The 22264-nt window shown below is 41.0% G+C and overlaps 2 protein-coding genes across 4 annotated transcripts; one reads left to right on the forward strand and one right to left on the reverse strand.

Moving 5' to 3' along the window:
• Positions 1 to 340: 340 nt before the first annotated feature.
• On the reverse strand, positions 341 to 8394 carry CCT5 (chaperonin containing TCP1 subunit 5). Its single transcript, XM_069004043.1, has 11 exons — positions 8218 to 8394; positions 7278 to 7338; positions 7020 to 7184; positions 6321 to 6519; positions 5369 to 5561; positions 4336 to 4485; positions 3889 to 4008; positions 3300 to 3485; positions 2128 to 2265; positions 1572 to 1752; positions 341 to 625 (listed from the first exon to the last, which is right to left on the reverse strand). Exons 1-11 carry the CDS (start codon positions 8320 to 8322, stop codon positions 498 to 500), a joined length of 1626 nt encoding a protein of 541 aa, XP_068860144.1. The 5' UTR covers positions 8323 to 8394; the 3' UTR covers positions 341 to 497.
• A 131-nt stretch (positions 8395 to 8525) lies between these two features.
• ATPSCKMT (ATP synthase c subunit lysine N-methyltransferase) lies at positions 8526 to 19111 on the forward strand. 3 transcript variants are annotated; one of them, XM_069004044.1, is made up of 5 exons: positions 8526 to 8751; positions 9199 to 9470; positions 11296 to 11433; positions 12173 to 12223; positions 16990 to 19111. In XM_069004044.1, exons 2-5 carry the CDS (start codon positions 9204 to 9206, stop codon positions 17185 to 17187), a joined length of 654 nt encoding a protein of 217 aa, XP_068860145.1. In that variant the 5' UTR covers positions 8526 to 8751; positions 9199 to 9203; the 3' UTR covers positions 17188 to 19111. The 3 variants fall into 3 exon arrangements, with proteins under 3 accessions (XP_068860145.1, XP_068860148.1, XP_068860147.1); XM_069004047.1 differs by lacking the exon at positions 16990 to 19111 and adding an exon at positions 13018 to 13225; XM_069004046.1 differs by lacking the exon at positions 8526 to 8751 and adding an exon at positions 8775 to 9064.
• The last annotated feature ends 3153 nt before the right edge of the window (positions 19112 to 22264 follow it).

Raw genomic sequence — 22264 nt, forward strand, 5'->3', positions numbered from 1 at the left:
CTGGAAGCAGGAAATACAGTTCCTTTAAATCTTCAGTTTGAAATGTTATAGTTAATATATTTAACATATGAGAATTACCGGAGGCTATTAAAATAATTAGTTAATATTTAATTCAATTTAGTTAAAATAATTGAAGTAATTTCTGCTAGTTTCACTGAAGAGTGACATACCACTTAAAATGAGAATCTATGGGCTTCCCCCATAAGGAACAATGGAAAAGGATCCATTACATTTTATTGCTGCATTATTTATGGTTTTTTCCCTATACATTCAAGAAGTGTTTTCTATGAATATTCCCACCTGTCTAAGAAAAGATACAACAATACTTCTGAAACAAGTCTTGAAATCACCAGTGCTAAATTGTTTTATTTCCAACAACTAGCCATTACAGTATGTGAAACAAAAAGTGTCCAGAATAAATAGCTGAAGATGAAGCATCAGAATACTACCGTCTTCGCTACTGCTGTGGCCCCTTAATGTTTCCTGCTTTTCAACCTTCACTCTTCAGATTCTCCAGGCCTACGGATATCATCAATCTTCAGGATCATCCTAACAACCTGCGTTGCCAGAGAAATCTGCTGTTTCTTGCCAATCAAGGTTTCTATAACATGCTGCTGCTTCATATCTGCCAAAAGGAAGCAGAAAAATTAAGACACTCTCCTCAAATCTGGATGTAACACCTAACCTGTAAGTGTTAATAAGCAGTGATAGTAAATTCCACATCATTTTAAAGAACACTTTGAAATTACTACTCTTGGCCGTTGTGGTTTACAAACATAATTTGTACAAACAAGAGTTTTACATCTGGGTTCTTACCAAAGATCCTAGGACACTAAGATACAAATCTTTTCCCAACTAGATTGTGCTTTTCAAAACATAATGCAGAATGGTGGAAAGCAAAATTTCTATAAACATATATTAAAAGCACCCTAATGGCTGACCAAATGCTAAAGAAATGAAAGTTCAAATGCCATCAAACAAGAACATTTAATCAAAGAAGGGTTATGAATGTACAAGTAACAGTTTACCACATTCTTTTCTGAAAAAAACAACAGAGGAAGAAGGTGGGAAGTGTAGATCCAGATGAAAATAACGTTTTATACACTGGCTTCTTAGTCTTCACATATTTGCTCCAGGTTTATATATGCAGACATATTGGTGTGAATATCATTGTCTACAAATATTTCCAGCCTTTTGTCCACAAAAAACTTCTTCACAAGCTGTTTCTTAAAATAACTGTTTCTAGGACTGTAGTGTAACCTGGATCACTAAAACTGCAGTATTTAAAGCACAGCCTACTCATCATAAGAGCAGCCTTCTTTCCAGCACTACAGTATCAGTCAACATCTTTAACTAATCATGACACCAAATAGAGGTTTTCAAACAATTATACATTTTCTTCCTGGAAGACATGCATGTACTCTCCATGCACATTCCCATTTATTATGACAAGGCACAAGAGTTAGAATAATTCAAGTGACATACAGGTTTAAAATAACCATATTGAGTGTTTTGAGCTTTTGAGAAAGAAAAGCTTTTATGCTCCTCCATCTCCACGTTGCAGTTCTTACCATTTGTTCCTTTCTGCAAACAGTCAATGCCCAGGGCAGGATTATTTTCTTTCACCTGCCTCGCCCGCACTTCGGTCATCGTCTGTATTGGATTCATACCACTGTTCTCTGAGAGGGCCATGGGAATTACTTCCAGGGCATCTGCAAAAGCTCTCACAGCATACTGTTCCAAAGATGGGCACTAGAGGAAAATAAATTCAAATTCCTAAGTTATTAAACTTCAGTGTTAGTAAAAGCAGATTTTCATACTAGATATAAAAATATACACACAATATGCAGGTTTTATTTGGGTTATAATAACTTAGCAAATACCTCTGGATGATAACTACTTGAAAATTAAAGAAAAATTAAACTGCTCCTAGCACAGAAGGTAAAAAGTACTGGTAATGACTTTTTACAGGGAAGGGAAGGATAACTTTTAACGCTGGTTATCAGGGAACGTCAGAAAGCACATGTTACGGAACTTTCTGGAAGATCTTTGAAGTTCTTCTGGAATCTCTTTAGGCAGGCTTAATCCTTCATACATTAAAGGAAGTTTTAACTGTTCCTTTCTTACCTTATCTGCTGCCTCACTGACTGCCAAGGCACAAGATATTTCAGCAGCGCCACCACCGTACACAATACGATTGTCGCGAACGAGATTCCGGATCACGCACAAGGCATCGTGAAGAGAGCGCTTTGCTTCTTCAATGATCTGGAAGCACAGAATAGCGTGTGTTGGACAATACACACATCTGAAGGCTGTGAAGATGCAGTTCCTAATACAGACATGGAAACTGCAAATAAACTGTAAGATCTTTTTATGGCTCCAATGCAGCTCTACTACTGCTATGGTACACTATTTAAAAATAGAGAATGTTAGACATCCAGTGGCAAAGAAAGAATAAAAATATACACAAAAATACACTGCTATTTGTTAAATCTATAATTTGAAATAACAAAAGCTTACATGGATAAGGTTTTCAATCTTGCATATTTACAAGACAAAAACCATTGAACTTTAAATGCTAACATTATTTTCAGGCTGCAGTTTCTGTCCTCTCTGCTTCAAGAGATGTAGGAGATTTAACAGAAATGCTAACCTTTAAAGCAGTATTTCCACTTTCTTAAAAGAAATTTTCAGACTAGGGTACTGTTCCAGTTTGGCCAAATTTAGAATTTTTTTTTCCCAAGGTTTTTCATTTAAAGTAAGACTTGACCTATAGTAAATACAATTTAACACTAATAGTGCAACCAAAACCCAGTTTAAATACATAAGCATTTAAAGTGGTTTCAGTTCTGGGGGAGAGGGGGATATAAGGTGTTGGGATATACAGTTTGCACTAATTGGGGGTTTTTATTTTAAATTATTTTAACTGGACTACATCAGAGGTGATACAACTAGGTCTACAATAAAACCAAATCTTTCAAATATGCTAATATGTCTTTACTCATAAAAGTGGCCCTTTCATGAGAAAAAAAAATTAAGAGCATCCACAGGTAAAATTACTTTTGTATTTATGAACTATATGGTCTAACAGAGAGAAAACAGAAGTTTTCATTTAAAACCATAGGATGTTAATCTAACAAGTTACTTCTGACACACAGTCCTGACTGCCTACAAGCCTTATCCCTTTTTATTTGCCCACACTCCAAGGAAAACGTAGACAAAAATCAAGAAGGGTGTACTAATCTGCTTTACAAAGAAACTAGACATTTTGCAACTACGTATCAAACCAAGCATCTCACCATTTTATTTCCTCCTCTAATGAAAATGGTCACAGCTCTGGAGTTCTGACACTGCTCGATGAGAAGCATTCTGTCCTTGGTTGTTCCGAAGGAGATCTCTCGCACGACGCCCGCAAAGCCCAGCTTCTCTGCCGTGAGCTCGCAGAAGCGAGGCACAATGCGCCCTCCCGTCGCAATGGCGATCAGCTGAAGTTAAACAGCCACGAGTTATTCTAACAGGGTATTTCCATGGTGTTTTCACAACATAAAACTAGTGGCAAAGCATCTGTCAAATGTCTGCTCCAAAAGGTTATCTTCCCATCGCTTCAAAGTACTTCAGACGCGGTTTTATTTCTGCAAATGTCAGGACTAAAGCAGAAACATTCCTAGACACCGACAACTTTTACTAAGTAATATGCACACGCTCCGATTATAAAGCATAATCCCCTTCATGGTAGGTTCTTCTCAAAAATTCCCAACGATTTTTCTCCAGTACCCACCCCATGTACACAATTATGCAGTTCTACCCAGAAAGCCTGAACTTTTATATGGTACAGACCATTACTTCACAAATGTTTTGACAACTGGTACAAAGCTCAGTTTTACTTACTTCTATTTCAGGTCCACCAACCCAACGAACAGCAGGCAGCTCATTCTGGAGCAGCAAGTGATTTGCCTCATCATCAAAACCCCACTGGCAAATGGCAAGGTTTGCACCAGTGTCTTTTATCTGAAAGCAACACAAATCATCAACCTTCTGATCAGAACTAATGAAGGAATGAAAAACACTCTCCATGGTTTTAATTCTCCCAACTTACTCAAAAGACAATTCTCAAGAAGAACCCTCTGGCACACACAGAGATCAGAATATATTTTAAACCAAGCTGGCATCTCTTTCTTACATAAACTTAACTTTGATTTGTAGTATTACAACCACTTGGTATGTTGCTTCCCACCAGGATTATCAGCTCATTTACAGGAATAAATCAATGCACTATGCTGTTTTTTTCTGAAGGCCATGAAAGACAAAGAAAACAGAAATCATCTTAAAGGTTACCTGCTTCACCATCTCTTCAAACTTCTCTTTTTCATATTTCTGCAGTGCCTTGTAATCATCCACAGATGTGACATCAAGCTTATGTTTGGTTTTAGGCTTAGGTGGTTCAAATGGACAAGTAAGGATTGCAATTTTAGCATCTTTTAGCTCCTGGGCAATGAAAAAAAAAAAAAGATGATTTTTGACCTCATTAACATAGCTTTCTTGTATCTGCAAAACATACAGACATATCTTTATAAACACAAGCATAGGAGGGAATGTGAAGATCATTTAACTTATTCTAAAGTGAACTAATTATAACAAAATAATTCTGTCAATAGTCTCTATAAACCACTTAGAACAAAAAGACACTGTTTAAGCCCTTAACAATCTTTACCAGTGATGCCTTTTTATGGTTTAATGTTTCACAAACAAAACCAATTTCAATTAAACCATCCCTATGCACTATGACCACTGAGAATACGACTCATCTTTGTAACAACCTTTCAACTACTATATGAGTGACACTTTCCACTTGTCTTCCTTTTCATAGGATACAGTGTCACCTGCTAGAAAAATATTTTAGAACAGTAGAAATTTTCTTGATGTACATTGCCCAAAGACTTGGAGACCTTACCTACACCAATCATAAAACCAAGGAGAGCTTCTGGGGTGTTCCAAACAGGACAACATGGCAATTCATAAAGGTTAAGAATCTCGACACTGCATTGCACTAAGCATAGTAAGCATATCACACATCAGGGATAATTATTTCTACATAACATAGAACCCTGCACCTGTCCTCACTTAGTAATACAGTAGTTCCCCCCTTCCACCACAATTTCTCAATATTGTTGCAAATTCTAACTTGATCTCTTCCAATATTAAAGATGCCATGCTCCTTGCCCCTTCCTCTGCTGATACATGGGTCAAAAGCCAAGCCAAACCACAAGACTGTGTAAATACTTAATAAATGAGGGTAACATTTGAGGTAGACTAGAAATTCTTATTTAAGCCGTTACACACGAGAAACGCACACGAGGACATCACTTACTTTAGGCATCTGTGGATGACTGAAATCTTTATCCACAATCACTCCTTTAACCAACTGAGTATCTTCCAGTCTACCACCCACTTTGCCTTGCACTTTGATCAGCTCAAAATCAACATCTTTACGTTCCATGTCTGCTACTGTCAGTACGGCGTTGACGGCAATCTCTGCCATTTGCCTGTGACAGCGGTTCACTCTAGGTTTGAAAAAAATACAATCAAGTTGCACTCCATTTCCACAATTTGGAAGAAAAAGGTGATTTTATCAATCAATCTCAAACAGCAGAAAGTATCAATATAGCAATCAACTTTTGCACACTACACTAAAAGAGGAGGCCCTGCTTGTTTGTTTACAGAAATAGAAGGTGCTGGCTTATGGCAGAAAACAGAACACACAATATGGTTGGTGTGAGGAGCCTTTGTGAACATAGTCTCAATACAGATCTGGAACAAGTCAGGAGAACTAACTACTATAGAACACTCAAGAAACAGAAACCACTCTAAGACAGCTCTGCAAAGGAAGCCCTTCTAATGTCTGAATTTATGAATTACACACAGAACCCATAAAGGAAAATGAACTTAAGGAACCATCCTAAGTTAAAATTTTTTTAGCGGGGAAAAAAGCCAACAAAAGATGACACATAATTATTTTTAACAGACTTACATTACTTTTGGAACCTGCTATGATGCAGAAACCTGGAACTAACAGGTTAGAATGAAATTGATGCTGCAGCTGTTTAACTTCATGGAATTGAACCTTTGGAGACAAAGGATTCACAATTTCTTATCCTGAGACATGAGTCCACTGAGGAATTAGCCAAAACAAAACATAGAAGAGCCTTCAGCAGCACTCCAATAACACAAACAATTTAATAATCCACCAAAACACCAGGATTTCTCCTTTCCACGTACAGGGTTTTCAACAGAAGGTTAAATACTCTGTTTTTGTGACTTACACTTTAGAGCCCAGAGTTGTCTTCGCTGTCTGGATCAGAGGTTCAATGTTCTGTGGATCAACTGGGAAGCTGTCACTGATTTTGTCTAGATGCTCAATAGCAATGCGTGCTGCCTGCTCATAACCATCTGCTATTCTGATGGGGTGAATGCCTCGGTCTAGTAACTGCTCAGCCTGTTCCAATAATGCCCCAGCCAGAACTATAAAAAAAAATTAAAGGTTACTCTTGATTGGTGCATAATTTTAAGTACATTATCAACAGATTAAAAAGCACACTTTCTTATTTTTTTCTGCAGTATTTTAAGAGTTCAAGGTTTCCTAAATAAAAAAATGAGCCTAAGAAAACCCCTACTTGCTATGGTTAGGAGAAAAAACACGTTATGTTAAGACCAAAATAAAGCACAGGCACCAAGGCAGGACAAGTAGATTACAGAAGAAAATTATGCAGAAGAATTTTGAGAGTATAAAAAGGGCTCTCAGCACTACTTTAAAATATAACCATACTTAAAATGGACACAAAAGTTTCTTTCTAATTAGAAGACTTCGAATACAAGAACTCACAGGAATACTGCAACAATAAATACTCTAAAGAAGTGCTACAGAAAAACTACTGTTACTTCTCAAAACGTTTTTTAAAATAGCTGAAGCACCTTGATTTTAACACTGGAAAAGCACAGTTAAATTTAAAAGACTTTCTTACCAACGACTCCAGTAGTTCCATCCCCAATCTCATCATCTTGAGATTTAGCCAGCTCCACCATAAGTTTGGCTATCTGGTGGTCCACATCCATCATATTCAGGATGGTAGCACCATCATTTGTCACAGTCACCTCACCATCCTTGTCCACCATCATTTTATCCAAGCCTAAAAAACGTATGTTCAAAGGATGAAGGAAAATCTAGAAAATCCCCCCCAATAATTACTAAGAAAGAACCATTAGAAGTTTTTCATTATTACCATTAGGCCCAAGGGACGTTCTCAGAGTACTTGCTACAGCCTTTGCTGCCATTATGTGAGACTGTACAACAAAGCAGAATAAAGACAGAAGTTAAATCATTATCATGTATTCTGAAATCACAACATTAAGCTATAAAAGACACAGTGAGTAGTGCAAATGCTGTAATTCAACTGACAACTAACTATGACTGGTTTTATGACAGAAACATTTCCTATGCCTTTTCTTGTATTGCTTGTGCTGGCTGTGATAAAGCAATCGAAAGCAAAACAGCCAAATGACAGCCCTAATGCTCAAAGCATTACTAAAAAGAGAAGGCAGTGCAATTTCACCCATCATAGAATCATCACAAAATGGTTTGGGTTGGAAGGGACCTTGAAGGTCTTCCAGGTCCCACCCCCTGTCAGGGGCAGAAACACCTTTCACTGGACCAGGTTGTTCAGTACCCCATTCAACCTTCCCCTGAACGGTGCCAGGGATGGAGCACCCACAACCTCTCTGTTCCAGCGTCTGCTCCATTCTTCCGTCGGGATTTGTATCGCCCGCACCCAGCCCCGGCCTTCCTTCGGCGGCCAAGCTTCAGGCGGCGGTCTAAGGGAGGGGGCAGCGGGGACCCGGGCAGGGGCCACGGGGAGAAGCGCGCTGCCCCAAAGCCCCGGGGCGGATCTGCGGCACGGAGACCGCACAGACGCCATGCCGCCGATTCCCAGCACCGGGGGCGATGTCTTCTCTCTTCCTCCATCTCTCCCATGCTTACAGGCCTAGACCAGGCTTCATCCGCCCTGCGCTTCGGGCGGGGCTGGCGATGAGCGCGGCAGCGCCTCGCCCCAGGGGCTGCATCCTCCCGCCCCTCGCGGCAGCATGGCTCTGCACAGCATGGCGCGGCGCGGCCCAGCCAGCGCGGGCCCGCGGGCGGCCCCGGCGGCCGCCCCGCTCGCTCACCTTGAGCGCCTCCAACCCCATGAGGCGCGTCTTGCGCTCCTGGTCCTTGAGGATGAGGAAGGGCCGCCCATACTCGTCAAACGCCAGAGTCCCCATGGCCGACATGGCTGCGACTCCTGCTCCGACCGCCGCTGCTCGCGCGCACCACCCGGAAGCCGCCGCGCCCGCCGCGACGCCGCGTACGGCCCCGCGCCTGCGCAGCCGCCACAGCCGCGCTCTATTTCGCGGGCGGGGCCTTTGTGGCGCCCCCAGCGGAGCCTTCTGGAAGCGTCCGGCGCCGGGGGAGGAGCGCGGCGCCCGCGGCCGCATCCCCCCCTCACGGGGGCGGGGAGGGAAGGAGGGAGGATGTACTGAACGGGATGGAGTAGGAGCTCCGAGCGCGGCGGCAGCGGGCTGCGCCGGGTGACGTGAGGGCGGAGGAGTGAAGACAGGCACACGGCGGGAAAAAAGTGTGCGCGGCGCTTCTCTCCGGAGCGTCTTCAGAAAGGTTTCGGTCCCCCACCCTTGCGTAGTGAAGTGGTACTGCCCTTCTGTGTAAGTGTTGCAGGCCGAGCGTAGTGCTGGGCTGGTCATTGGCAATTCGGGGCGTGTTCAGGGGTATATCGCTATGTCCCAGGGAAAAGTTCCTCCGCAGAGGAAGAGCAGTAACTCCTGGACGTGTCCCCGGTGGCGGGCTCCCGGGCGGTCCGTGGCGGGAAGGTCCCTGTAGAGCTGTTCCGGGGCCCGCTGCTGCCCGCTCTCGTGTGGAGGGCCTCAGGTTTAAATGGAAACCGCATTCCTGCCCCCTCGTGCGCCAGCTTTTTAGTGGCTGTAGCATTTCCCTGGGATTTGGGAATCATCTGAAGGGGTATAAAGTGCTTTTTTTTTTTTTTTTTTTTTTTTTTTTTTCACGTCCCATCTCTTTGCTACAATATACTGATTTTTCTCAAGTGAGCATTTAATAAATGTGACAGCGAAAACTCTCTCTTTGTCCGTCCCCAGGAGCGATGTCCCAGGCGGTAGCGAAGGAGATCCCGCAGGAGCAGGGCGAGGGCGGCTCCCGGGGGAGCAGCTGGGGGCTGCTGGTCACGGCCGGTGTGGGAGGGACCTTGGTGGCCCTCTATGCTGTGGCCACCCCCTTCGTGACCCCGGCCCTGAGGAAGGTGTGCCTGCCCTTCGTTCCTGCAACTGCCGCTCAGATCCAGAATGTGCTGAAAATGCTGGAAAACAGAAGTGGCTCCCTAGTTGACATTGGTAGTGGGGATGGCCGCATTGTAAGTTATGGATGTTGTCTTCCTCTTAGATCACCTCTTAAAAAGGTGCCAAAAGTGGTGGGGCTGTATTTTCTCACACTTATGAGTGTCTTGTCTTTGGCATCCAGTGGTTTTGCCTGAGTCTTATGAAAAGGATCAAAGCTGAGAAAGGTTTACATTCAGTTTTGATGAGTAGTAGTTTTTGCTGCAGTCTTACCAGCAGCTTGACCAAGGTAGTGGACAAAATGTCATTGTGCTGACTGGAGGGAATCACAGGGCATTCACGTGAAAAGATGGGATCACAGTCTTGATACTGATTCCACAAAGGTGTGTAGCTGCAGCAAATGAGGCTGTGAGATGCTTAATTTCCAAAGGTGATAGAAGTGCAAAAAGAAATGAGCACTGAGCGATGGATTATAAAAATAAAAATCCTGGTGTGGCTAGAACTGTAGTTACATCTTTGTGCAGTGCTGGCTTCCCCACTTCCAAGTCCATGTGGTGAAACCAGAATAAACACCAAGGGAAATGGTGAGAATCATGAAAGACAAAGTGATACTGTGTTTCCAGGGTATTGTTTGAGCCCCAGTTTGTGAAATGTTTGGTTTTTCTTTGTTGTTGTGATGTTCTGTGTGCTTTCTCATAACTATCTGCTTCAAGTCCTATTTAGCAACAGGGTGGTGGTTTTTTATGGAAACAAGCAAGTTCTTGAATGCTACCTTTGTCCATGGTTTATGTGAACGAATCAACGCATGCTAAAAAAAACTGATTTGGAAACCCAAATCTGTGAAGATTGCTTGAATTGTGCTTAGGTAGGAAAAAGACCAAAAAACTTAGGCATAACATAAGTGCAGTTTCTGATGCCCTCTCTGTTCATCATTCTGGCTGCTGACTCTCATCAGAGGTATCTGATTTGAATAGGTATTGCATCATTAATTCCGATGCATTATATAGGTACCTAAATGGATACTGAAGACTACTTGGAAAGCCAGGTACCTAAAATTGAATGCTTGGTGTTTCCTTAATGCATCTGTCTTGAAAAAAGTCTGTTCAGATGCTTTTAAATATTTAGCACTTACTCAGGTGTAATTGGCGGATAAATATGAAGATATTTACCACATTTCCATGTCAGGTTTTTGGTGAATTTGCACGTGCTCTCTGATGGAAGATGCATTATTTTAACAGTGTGAAATATACTGTCCAGGTAATGCTGTTTGAGAAGTTTTGGTAAGAAATGTATACTTCCTGATTTCACCTTGCTTGTTTTGAAGTTAACAGTTCATCAGGTGATTCCTGATTAGAAGTTGGCAGCAACCTTTTAAATTATGTCTCAAACCTTTATTCTAGAAATCAGTGCATTTTTGGATTTTTTAAAATGTAGATTGACAGATCACTTTCAGACTCTTTCTATTGGTATGTCATTTTGGCTCTGATTCAGGGGCTGCTCAAGTGCCTTCCCCTCACTGCTTTTCAAATAAGTGGTCTAATTTTGAGCATTTTTGCTTGTGAGTTTCACTGTTCTCTCAGTGGTACTCTTTAATTTCAAGACAGTGTCATGAATGTGTTAAATTAAACTTTCATGTAAGTCACAGATGTACTGCAAGCTGACAGCTTTGCCCTGTGAATGTTTGTTTTCATATTGTTTGCCTGACTATATTTCAGTTGGACTAGTAAAAATAGTAGAATGTAGTTTTGAGTTTTTGTTCACTATACAACTAATCTGTTGGGCATTAAAACCTGGGTGACTTAGAAAAGTGCTTTCCCTTATATTTTAAATAAAACTGTGTGCTCCTGTTTAGGTGAATAGACTTTTATGTTTCTAAGTGAAGACTTATTTTCTTCCTTGTAGGTGATAGCAGCTGCAAAAAAGGGATTCCAAGCTGTCGGTTATGAATTAAATCCGTGGCTAGTCTGGTACTCCAGATATCGTGCCTGGAGAGATGGGGTACATCAGAATACCAAATTTCATATTTCAGACTTATGGAAGGTAGGTAGTGAATTATGTAAGGATGAACCCGGGGTGATTGAGAGATTTTATTAGTTTGGAAATACTTTCCTGAAAGAGCTGAAATGCTGTCTGACCACAAGGTTCTATATTGGGCTTTGAGTAAAGTACTTGTGCTGGGAATCTGGTTTCTATGGGCTCAGTATGCTGTTCTGCTGCTTTTGTGCTTTGTTGAAGTGCTTCCTCTATCAGTAGAGGCTCCTTGAGCAGGCCCGGGCCTGATGAATTATCTGGGAGGTTTTATGTGGGTACAGGGGTTTTTGTGTTCAGAGAGGAGCATAGGAGAACTTCCTGGCATTGACTGGAAGAACCCAGTCACCAGAATGCCTAGAAAGTTTTTGGAGCTAGCTAACATTTAACAAAAGAAGGGGCAAACTTAAAGCATACGTGATTATATCATATACAGGAGTTGTGAGAATAACCCCTTAGTTATTAGTAAAATCCTGTAGGTATTTTCTAAATTAATGCTTTCTGTGCTACCAGAATTGGTGCCATATTCTTGGCCAGACAGCAGAAGTTTTTGGCTGTTCAGCAATATAAAGTTTTCTTTATGTGGAAATTTTTGCGATGAAAAGTTGGTAAGGGATCTCCTTACATATTTTTGGTCTAAATCCTTGTTGAAAGAAGTGCAGCTAGAGGGATTAGGAGAAAAAAAATGGTCAGAATTTTTTCAACTATAAATACCATTTTCAATAAGATTTGTTCTCAAATTTTATTTCAGGTTTCTTTTTCCCATTATACAAATGTTGTTGTTTTTGGAGTACCTCAAATGGTAAGCTTACTGTTTATTTTTTGTTTTTATTATAGTATTGTATTTTATTTATTATACTGCTTAATTATTTGTTACAATGTTTAGATATTTTAATACCAAGGCATTCAGTGTTAATACATTCATCTGCAACATGGATCAACCTGCAGATGGTCAGAGGTAGTCAGTAATAATCATAGAATCACAGAATATTAAGGGGTTGGAAGGGACCTTAAACATCATCAAGTCCCAACGCTCCTGTGCATGGGATACCTCCCACTAGATCAGGTTGCTCAAGACCTTATCCAACCTGGCTTTGAACAGTGCTAGGATTGGGGCATCCAGAACCTTCCTGGGCAACCTGTTCCAGTGTCTCACCACCCTCACAGTAAAGAATTTCTTCCTAATACCTAACCCATATTTCCCCTTTTAATTTGTATCTGTTCTCCCTTGTCCTATCACTACTGTTCCTGATGAAGAGTCCCTCTCCAGCTTCCCTGTAGGCCCCCTTCAGATACTGGAAGGTTGCTATGAGGTCTCCATGCAACCTTCTTTTCTCTAGTTCCAACCACCCTGCCATGAGCAGGGGCACTTTTGACTAAACCAGGCTCCTCAGAGCTCCATTCAGCTTGGTTTGAACAATTCCAGGGCTGGTGCATCCACAACTTCTCTGGGCAACCTGTTCCATTGCTTCACTGCCCTCAAGTGAAGAATTTCTTGCTGATATCCAATCTAAAGCTACTGTCTTTCAGTTTGAAGCCATTCCCCCTTGTGCTGTCACTACATGTGCTTGTAAAAAGTCCTTTTCCATCTTGTAGGATCCCTTCAGGTACTGGAAGACAATTAGGTCACCCTGTAGCCTTCTCTTTTCCATGCTGAACAAACCCAATTCTGTCAGCCTTTGCTTCTGTATTGCTTGTTCCTTTGCTAAGGCAGATGCGAGATGAAGTGAGTGGAGAGCTGTATGTGGTGCCATACCACACAGCATACACTGGAAACATTTCTGCAGCGGTAACAGGAAGCAAAATAAACCTTTCTATTCTGTGCTTTTTTGTTTGCTTGTTTGTTTTTTCAACGGCACTGGAAGTAAATCTTTACTTCTGATTCCAGTTGTAACCGGTATTGGAAACTGAAGTGGATATGGGTGGGATATTAGTGAGCGCCGTGGTGCTCCTCATGCTACCAGCTCTGGGTGGTACGTGCTCCCTTGCCTGAGTTCCGGCAGGGGGCGCTGGAAACGTTTGGATTTGCCGTCAGGAATTCTCTCTTTGCACCGAGAGGAAAAGTGCTGGTGAGGAAAGATGTCTCAATAAACTAGGAATAAACAAATGCCCTGGGAAAATGTGAGTAAGCCCAGCAGAAATACTGAATTAACTTTTAAATGTAATAAAGCAGGATACATTAGTAACAACTGTGATAGAATGGGTTCAGAATAGGTCTCAGTAAGTTTTGTAGATCCAGTCAGTACTAGCTTAAATTCTTTCAGCAACAGTACCGTCATAAATGCAACAGATGCAAACATATGAACCTCCGTGTTTCCGGAGTATTTGTTTGCTTATGATCCCCTTTAAATTTATTTCGGGAGCTGTTAATGCTCAGCCTCCTGAATGACTAACTTAATTTTCTAGAAACCTTTATGCATTTCTTCTTTTTTACTGAGGAACAATAGATCTCTTTAGCTTTTTAAATAATGCTGGCCTGATCTGATGCTGTCACACAGTGCTTTTATTTCATATCCAAGATTAGCTTTAAAAACCTGAATTTATTGATCTTCAGGGAAGACTAAGACCTCTCTTGTTCTTGCAAGCATCTGGGGGGAAGGTGTGTTTGTTTCTGAGTCATTGCAGCGAGAGACTTACTTGTTCTGGGTGGGATGATGGAATTCTTACCAGGTGTTCATGTTTGCAGCTCCTGTGTATTTTAACTGATTATATACCGAACAAAAGGTTTACTAAACTACGTATCTATGTTGACACACCAAAAAAAACCCCCAAACTCTGGCTTCACATAAAATACAGTATGATTTTAACACCTAATGTAACTGATATCTTTAGATTAAAAACTAGTTTGACTGGTTTAAGGATGCAATTCTTTTTGGCTAAACTTGGCTGAACTATTAACTATGTTTTCTCATTTGAGCTAATATGGACAATGCAGTGTCACTAATTTTCATAATTACTCCTAAAAAATTAGTCCATGTCTGTAATTTCTGTAACAAATAAAAAAAATTTCTGGTGCCTCACTTCAGTTTTAGATAACAAAGTGGGCTTATTTTTCTAGTTTGTTTAAGGTGTGGCAGCAAAAGTATTTGCAGTGGATGAAATCAGAGCCTTAAAAATATTTGGAAGTAACTCTTTGATCTATTAGATCTATGACTATAATTTTACTAAAATATTCCATTGTTAGCTTAAATGTAGCTGTAATAGGATATTACATCAAAGGCACACCCTGCATGTATGTGATAGTGGAAGGTCTTTGCAGCCTTTGGAAATACATTTTCTTCAGTCAGTCTTACTTTCTAATAATTTTCTTTTGTGTTTTGTTTCTTTTTTCTTTTTTTTGTGAAATTTTATATATTTAGTGTCTTTGTGGCTTACTGCCCTCTTAATTTTTTAATATCTAAATGTTACAGCATGATATCAAAGTAAAGAGTGTTTTACATGTGATAGAAGTAGACTGTAGAGTTTGCTGTTAAAATTATTCATTCAGATAGATACAATATATAAGAATAAAAGGAACTCCAAATGCATGTGCACTGCTGATCTCCTTAAGCATACCATCAAACTTTTCCAAAGGACAAAAGTGGCTAAATCTGTTACGTTTCTTTTTTTTTTTCCTAGAACATAATCGCTATCTGGGATGGGAAAGAAATTTCTTTGAAGTCTACATGTGTTAATTTATTTCTCAGTTAATCCATGGCAGGATTTGCAAAGCACTTAGTAGAAAAAGAGCATCTGGCTGTTCATGGTGTTGCTCTGCTCTAGGAAGGTAGTGATATTTCCCCTGACTTCGATCTCCTCTCAGCTTTTGTGAATGGAGGAAAGCTGGACTGTAGGTGTTCAACCAAGGAGAGTTGCACAGTGGTTTGTGACACGGTTCCCCCCAGCACCCTGCTCTCCAAATTGAAGAGAGATGGATTTGGTGGATGGACTGTTCAGTGAATGAGGAATTGTCTGGATGACTGCATTCGGACAATCAATGTCTCAATGTCCAGATGAAGATCAATTACAATTGGTGTCCTTCAGGGGTCTGTTTTAGAAGCAGTCTTGCTTAATATGTTCATCAATGACATAAATAGTGGGATTAAGTGCACTCTCAGAAAAAATTGCAGAGGACACCAAGCTGAGTGGTGCAGTGGACATGCCTGAAGGACAGAATGCCAGCCAGACGGACCTGGATAAGAAGTGGGTCCATGAGAGTCTTACGAGGTTCAACAAGACCGAGTGCAAGGTGCTGGTCCTGGTTGAGGCAACCCCCAGAACCAACACAGGCCGGGGGATGAACAAATCAGAGCAGCCCTGCCCAGAAGGACTTGGGGGTGCTGGGGGGTGAGAGGCTGGACATGACCCAGCACTGTGCACTCACAGCCCAGAAAGCCAAATGTGTGCTGGGCTGCATCCAAAGCAGTGTGGGCAGCAGGGGAGGGAGGGGATTCTGCCCCTCTGCTCTGCTCTGGTGAGACCCCACCTGCAGTGCTGCAGCCAGCTCTGGGAGCCCCAGCGCAGGACAGTTGGGGACCTGTTGGAGTGGGTTCAGAGGAGCTCCTTTCCTATGAACACGGGCTGAGAGAATTGGTGTTATTCAGCCTGGAGAAGACTTGACTTTGGGGAGACCTTTTTGTGGCCTGTTAGTACTTAAAGGGCACTTGTAGATGGGGACAGACCTTTTTAGTAAGGCCTGTAGGGACCGGACAAGGGGTAATAATTTTAAACTAAAAGAAGGCAGATTCATATTAGATATAAGCAAGAAAAATTTTGTGAGTAGGGTGGTGGAACACTGGAACAGGTTGCCCAAAGAGGCAGATGGGGACTGCACTGAGCTCTGAGCAACCTTATCTAGTTGAAGATATTCCAGCTCATGGCAGGGGTGTTGAACTAGATTACCTTTAAAAGTCCCTTTCAATCCAAACCATTCTATGATTCTACATTCTGTTTCATGGAATGCTGCTGAAGGGATTCACGTGCATATGTTAACGGGGTGGGGACTCGACTAAGCTCAATTTCAGTATTATTTAACATAACAGTATTTTACCATAGAGTGACTGCATAATGTTTGTTTTGGGTTGTTGTCTGTGTGATGTTTTGAGTGTCCCAGGATCTGTCTTGGGTTAGACTGTAAATTTTGAGTGGTGGTGACCTTTGAGTATCACTCAATAGCTCATGAACCTTGGGGTGTCATAAATAGCATAAATTCAGGGGGCTGAACTTTTATTCTCTACAGAGAAGAATCCCACTGAAGAGAATCATGAATTGGAGCATGCAAAGTCTCTTCTTTGCAGTTTGGTTTTTTTTTTTTATTTAAAGGATAATTTATGGGTTTTGATTTAATTTTTAGAACTTAAAGTTATTATTTCCTTGATCTCACCCATCTGGGCACAATAACCATTTTCTGGTTTTAAATATTTTTTGTCATGGCATCAAAGTCAAAATATATGTCATGAATACTTTCTTAAGATTAAAAAAAACCAACAACCTGAAATCTTGGATTTGTCTTGAGCACTTGAATTAGGTTTTAAAGAGAATGCTTCTGGTTTTTACTGCTTCTGAGAGGTTTTTCTTGTAACTCAACAGATGCCACAGTTGGAGAAGAAGCTGGAAGACGAACTTGAATGTAATGCCAGAATCATTGCCTGTCGCTTTCCTTTCCCTTGCTGGATTCCAGATCATACTACTGGAGAGGGAATAGACACTGTGTGGGCCTACGATTTGAAACGTTCTAAGGGATGTGAAACAAAAATCTTGGAAATTACACCAGAGACAGAATCCTAAACATCTAATTCGGTTTTTTACTGAAATTTTTGGCTTTGACTGGGCCTGCTGAAGATAAGATTTAACACAGATAGAGCCCTGGCATATGAAGATCTATATTCACTATAAAAACTGAAGTACAGTGATTGTCTGAAAGCACACCAAGGTTACTGAAAGGTGTAGTTAAATTGCTTAATACAGTGTCCTGGTTTAATGCCATCTGGCAGTGAAATACCACACAGATATTCACTCACCCCAGTCCCCACACTCCCCCAGTAGGATGGGAAAGAAAATTGATAAAAAGGTCATACCTATGACCATGGATTAAGATAGGAATAGTTTAATAATTGAAATAAATTTAATAATAATAACAACAATACCAAGAGAGGAGTAAAACCCAAGAAAGACGAGTGCTGCACAGTACCCTCGCTCACAGCCACTGACGGATGCCCATCCCATCCCATCCCATCCCAGAGCAGTGATTGGCCCCTCCCAGCCAAGTCTTCCCAGTTTGTGTACTGGGCATGGTGTTCTATGGTGTGGAATAGCCCTTTGGTCAGTTCAACTCAGCTGTCCTGGCCATGCTCCCTCCTGGCTTCTTGCACGCCTCCTTGTTGGCAGAGCATAAGAAACTGAAAATCCTTGGCTTGGAGTAAGCACTGCTCAGCATCAACTAAAACATCAGTGTGTTATCAGCATTAGTCTTCTTCTAAATCAAAAATACAGCACTCTACCAGCTACTAAGAAGAAAATTAACTCCCCGCTGAAACCAGGACATGTTGTTAGCTAAAATTATGAAAAGGTTTTTATAGAGGTGGAGAACTTTAATATGGAAAATGGGTTAGAACACCATTCACTACAGTTAAGGGGAATATATATGTATAAGTTAAATGTTCAAATTGGTGAACTTACATATTCTTTCAGAATTGTTATTGGTGTTGGAAGGGGTGTGCAAGTGGCTCCTCAAATGAGCTGTTTCCCAAATGTCTGAAGTAAGTATGCCAAGTGGCATGATGCTGCATGCACAAAACTGATCCAGATGGAGCGTGATGATGACACGGATGTTTCACACCTCAGCCTTGAATGTGTACTTTTAAAAGTTGAGTATGACTAAAGAGGCAAATATTATAAGTTGCTCGTTCATTATCACAAATGCCACCTCTGATTATATTAATGTGCTTTTATTTAACTTGTGTGTGCTGTTTTAACAGCAGCTGGAAAAGAAACCTCAAGTAAGCCCCTCCCCTTCTCCTTCGCCTCTTTCAGTAAGGGAGGGGCAAAAGCAGAAATTATGGGTTGAGGTAACAATTTACTGAAAGCACAAAGCAAGAATAAGATATGGCACAGGAACAACAGCAATATTAATAGCAGAAGGATACAAAAAGAGAAAGTATTTTATTGACAGAGAAGGTGTTCACCACTGGGAACAACAATAAGATGGCGGACGCTTCCCATAGATCATGTCTGCATGGCTTCCCCAGACATAGGCAGCATGATGGCTGGGGAGGCAAAATGGCCAACTTCCAGTGGAGCACCAGGGTTTTCCTTCCGAAACCATCCCCCCAGCAAGGGCTTGGGAGGTACAGAACACCAAAACACCAACCTGGCCACAGCGCTAAGCTCTGACCCCTCTCTGCGACCAGGACAACTTGTTACGTGAACACAAAACTGCAGAAGGATGGATGCTCTTGCTGAACTCTTACTGGTATAAGCTGTTGTAGACAACCATAATTTTTCCTGACCTTTCTGATGTAGGAAGGGTTTCAAAAGTCATTTACTTGTCACAGAAGTGCCACTGATTCTGTGTGCTCAAACTCTGGATAAAGATACGGATGAGAGTTGCTTACTTGAATACTTGAAGTCTGTCTCTGATTCCAGAGCTAGTTTTTCTGGCTAGTTTGTCTATATCTGATTAAACTTCATTTAATTTATAGTGAGATGAGAAGGAAGGTTTTCATCAGACTTGTTTCCGCCTCTGTTTTTGTATCATTGGATAAGATCTCAGAAACTCATGGTATTGCTGTGTGGCTTTTCCTTGTAAGTGAAGCAAGTTGTCCCTGTTCTTTTGCTGATTCTGGTTTGCAGTGGGATACTGCCACTGCATGGAAGTTTTCCTTTCCTGCCATGGTTACACCACCTTTCTGTTGTGTAATGGTCTGCTTACTTGTTCTTTTTTTCTGGTTCCCAGGTAAAGTCTTACTGTGTTCACCCATTAGCAATTAGTGAGACTTCATAGTCAGCCTCCCCTGGCCCCAGTTAATGTACACTCTGTTAAGCAGTAACTATGCAAGTTTGTCAGATCTTTGCATATATGTTTCCCATAGAATGAAGCTAAAAAAAGCTGGGCAATTGTCACCTGACTTCAAGGCAGTCATTACCACAACTAAAATTATCTCAGTCCAAGAGAAGTGCTGAGACCCTACAATTTGAGGTAAATGCAAAGTCTGACATTTTATCAGGTGTAGGTAAAGCAAATTTGGCTGGTCTGTAGAATCTGACTTGAAGAGAAGTTGGGTGTTATTTGGGACGTACCCAGGCTTTTTGATGCGAGGGGATGGGAAGCAGAAGTTAAAATATAATAATCCTGCTCTGAGGATTTGATATGGAGCATGTTTTTTTCCTGAAAATGTACACAAAGCAGGAGAAGAAAGGGGCAAATGTGTTTCGAGTGTGCAAAGGAGAGGTGATTTCAGCCTTGCATGGCAAGGCACAGCTGTGAACATGAGGACTGTGTGTACTGAAGAACACCAGTGTCTGGTAAGCAGTCTTACAGACTTTTGCTGCAAGAATGCATAAAGCATCTTGTAAAACTACACTAAATTCTTTCTATAATGATTTAAGTGTTATGATCATTGCACAATGACATGACAAGGGATAGAGTGGCTTATCTAAAATGCCTGCATTTAATATCCCAAGGCTATAAAACTGGAACCTCAGACAAAGCAAATCTGAATGTTTTTCTAGTGAAAATAGACTAACAAAGGGGAAATTGGCTAATTAAACGAAGTTCTTCCCTGAATGATCATAAAGGAAAAGAGGAGGCAAAAGAATTTGATCCATTGAATTGTGACTCATCTGCAGTGCAGTACTTTGACCCAAGTTTCTACAGCCTGCTTTCACTAAATTTAGTTTGTAGGGAATGAAGCAGTTATTTATTTTTCTCCTGTGTGACTATATACTTTTCTATTGCATTAACCTTTGCCTGTTTAAAGTTAAAACTGAGTTTCTCATTTTTGCCTGTGGTAGAGGTTTTGGGATGTGCACTTCCTAGTTACCCACCTATTGCTCCAGAAATACTTGCTGAGGAGGGCACAATAGAATTAATGATGTGATGACCTGAGCTTTAGGAGTACTAAGTGCTGTCCTCAAGGCAAGGAGAGATTTATGAATGTTCTCAAGTAGTGCAGAGGGCTGTTTCTTGCTCTGGCTATTTACTTTTGGGGGCCTACACTGAATTAGGCAGTGGTCTGAAGGTTTGGGATTCCTTATGACATAAGGAAATGTGCTGTATTTCCTGTTTCCGTGGCCTAAGTGTGAAATGGAAAGCAAAGTGTTCCAATTTACACAGGAGGACTGGGAAATAATTTTCTTGACATATTGTCCTTTCCTGTCACTTGCTATGTTCATTTGATAGTTTTCAAGATTAAATACTTAACTGTGACTTTAGTTACCACTGTATGGATTATGTTGTTGATACACTTCACACTGCTAAATAATGTATTATGATTTTGTTGATATGATACTTCAGAATAAAAAATTGTTTCTTCTGAAAACCAGGAAAGAAAGTTACCTTAATCAAATGATAGCGTAGGTCTGAAGCCAAAAGGAGGAAACATTCAAGCTACACGTGCTGTTCAATACCAAAGTAATTCAGATACACAGAAAAACCTATAGTTTTTCTTTGTTTGTATCTTCTAGTAGAATCACTTGCCTTTTGGAGTTACTGATGTTATTCTTTCCTTGCCCTGCCAGATTTTAGCAAAAAAAAATTACTGAATGACTAATGCTTTCCTGAAATACTGTAGAATTTCATTTGTTTGTAAATAGTAAAGGTCAGGGTCAGACCTAGAAATGTTTTTGTTCTCCACCCCCCACCCCACCCCCCTTTTTTTTTGTATTGAGACACATTATGTCCATGCAGGTTTTGTGATGCAAGATGAATTGTGCCAATGCAGCATCTTAGTGCTGCAATTCTAATTTTGTAGTTTTCCATTTCCATTTTTCAGAAATTGGCTTTGTGGAGAGAAGGAGGTGGTGGTATGGCTGCAAGACAGACATGGGATAGGCAGCTTGCTCAGTAAGTTGCAGTCACTACAGCAGTCAACCAAACTTGTCCAGATTTGTTTGGGAAATACACACATTTTTTGTGGGTTTTAGGCATTTCTGTATTACTGGGCATATTGAAGTTCTTGGTTTATCCTCTGGTCTGATTATATGCTGCTACTTAATCTAATACTGCTCCAAGGAAGTTAATCGTCTATCTCTGAGCTACTGTTTATTTCTGAGTCAGGAGTTGTAGCCAGGTGAGAAGATACAGAATCCAGTTTCAGATTAAGCACCACACAAGCCAGTTGAGTGAATATGGTCTGTGGAAAGAGTTCCAAATTCCAGGCTTTGGGGAAGTCTTTCACCTTTCATGAAGGACACAGCTCAGAAGGCAGCAGAGATCTCCTGAATTCTTTATAATTCAACAATGACTTCAGCATTGCTTTTCTCACGTGTGTGTTTACAAAAAGTTTGACCACTGTAAGACCATTTTAAGATCTGTAGAAGAATTAAACAGAGGCAGCATTTTAGTTACTATTTATATTTGGAGCTAGGGGAGGAAGGGAGAAAGGGGATCTTAGCTCAAGTGTGGCAGTTTGATCTATTTCGAAAGCAGTTTGACAGACTTGCATCATCTGTGTGTACTTCTCACTGCGTAGGAGAATCCATGCCACAAATGGGCTGTGATGAGCATTCACTCAGAAATGGGTTCATGTCTGATACCACTGCTCTTGGATGAACACTGATTATTGATAGCTTGCCTCATACCTCTATAGTTTCACTTTCCATAGTTTGCTAAACACTGAAACATTTATTCAAGAAAGGACACGAG

The sequence above is a fragment of the Aphelocoma coerulescens genome, chromosome 2, assembly GCF_041296385.1.
Source record: "Aphelocoma coerulescens isolate FSJ_1873_10779 chromosome 2, UR_Acoe_1.0, whole genome shotgun sequence".
Classification (NCBI taxonomy): domain Eukaryota; kingdom Metazoa; phylum Chordata; class Aves; order Passeriformes; family Corvidae; genus Aphelocoma; species Aphelocoma coerulescens.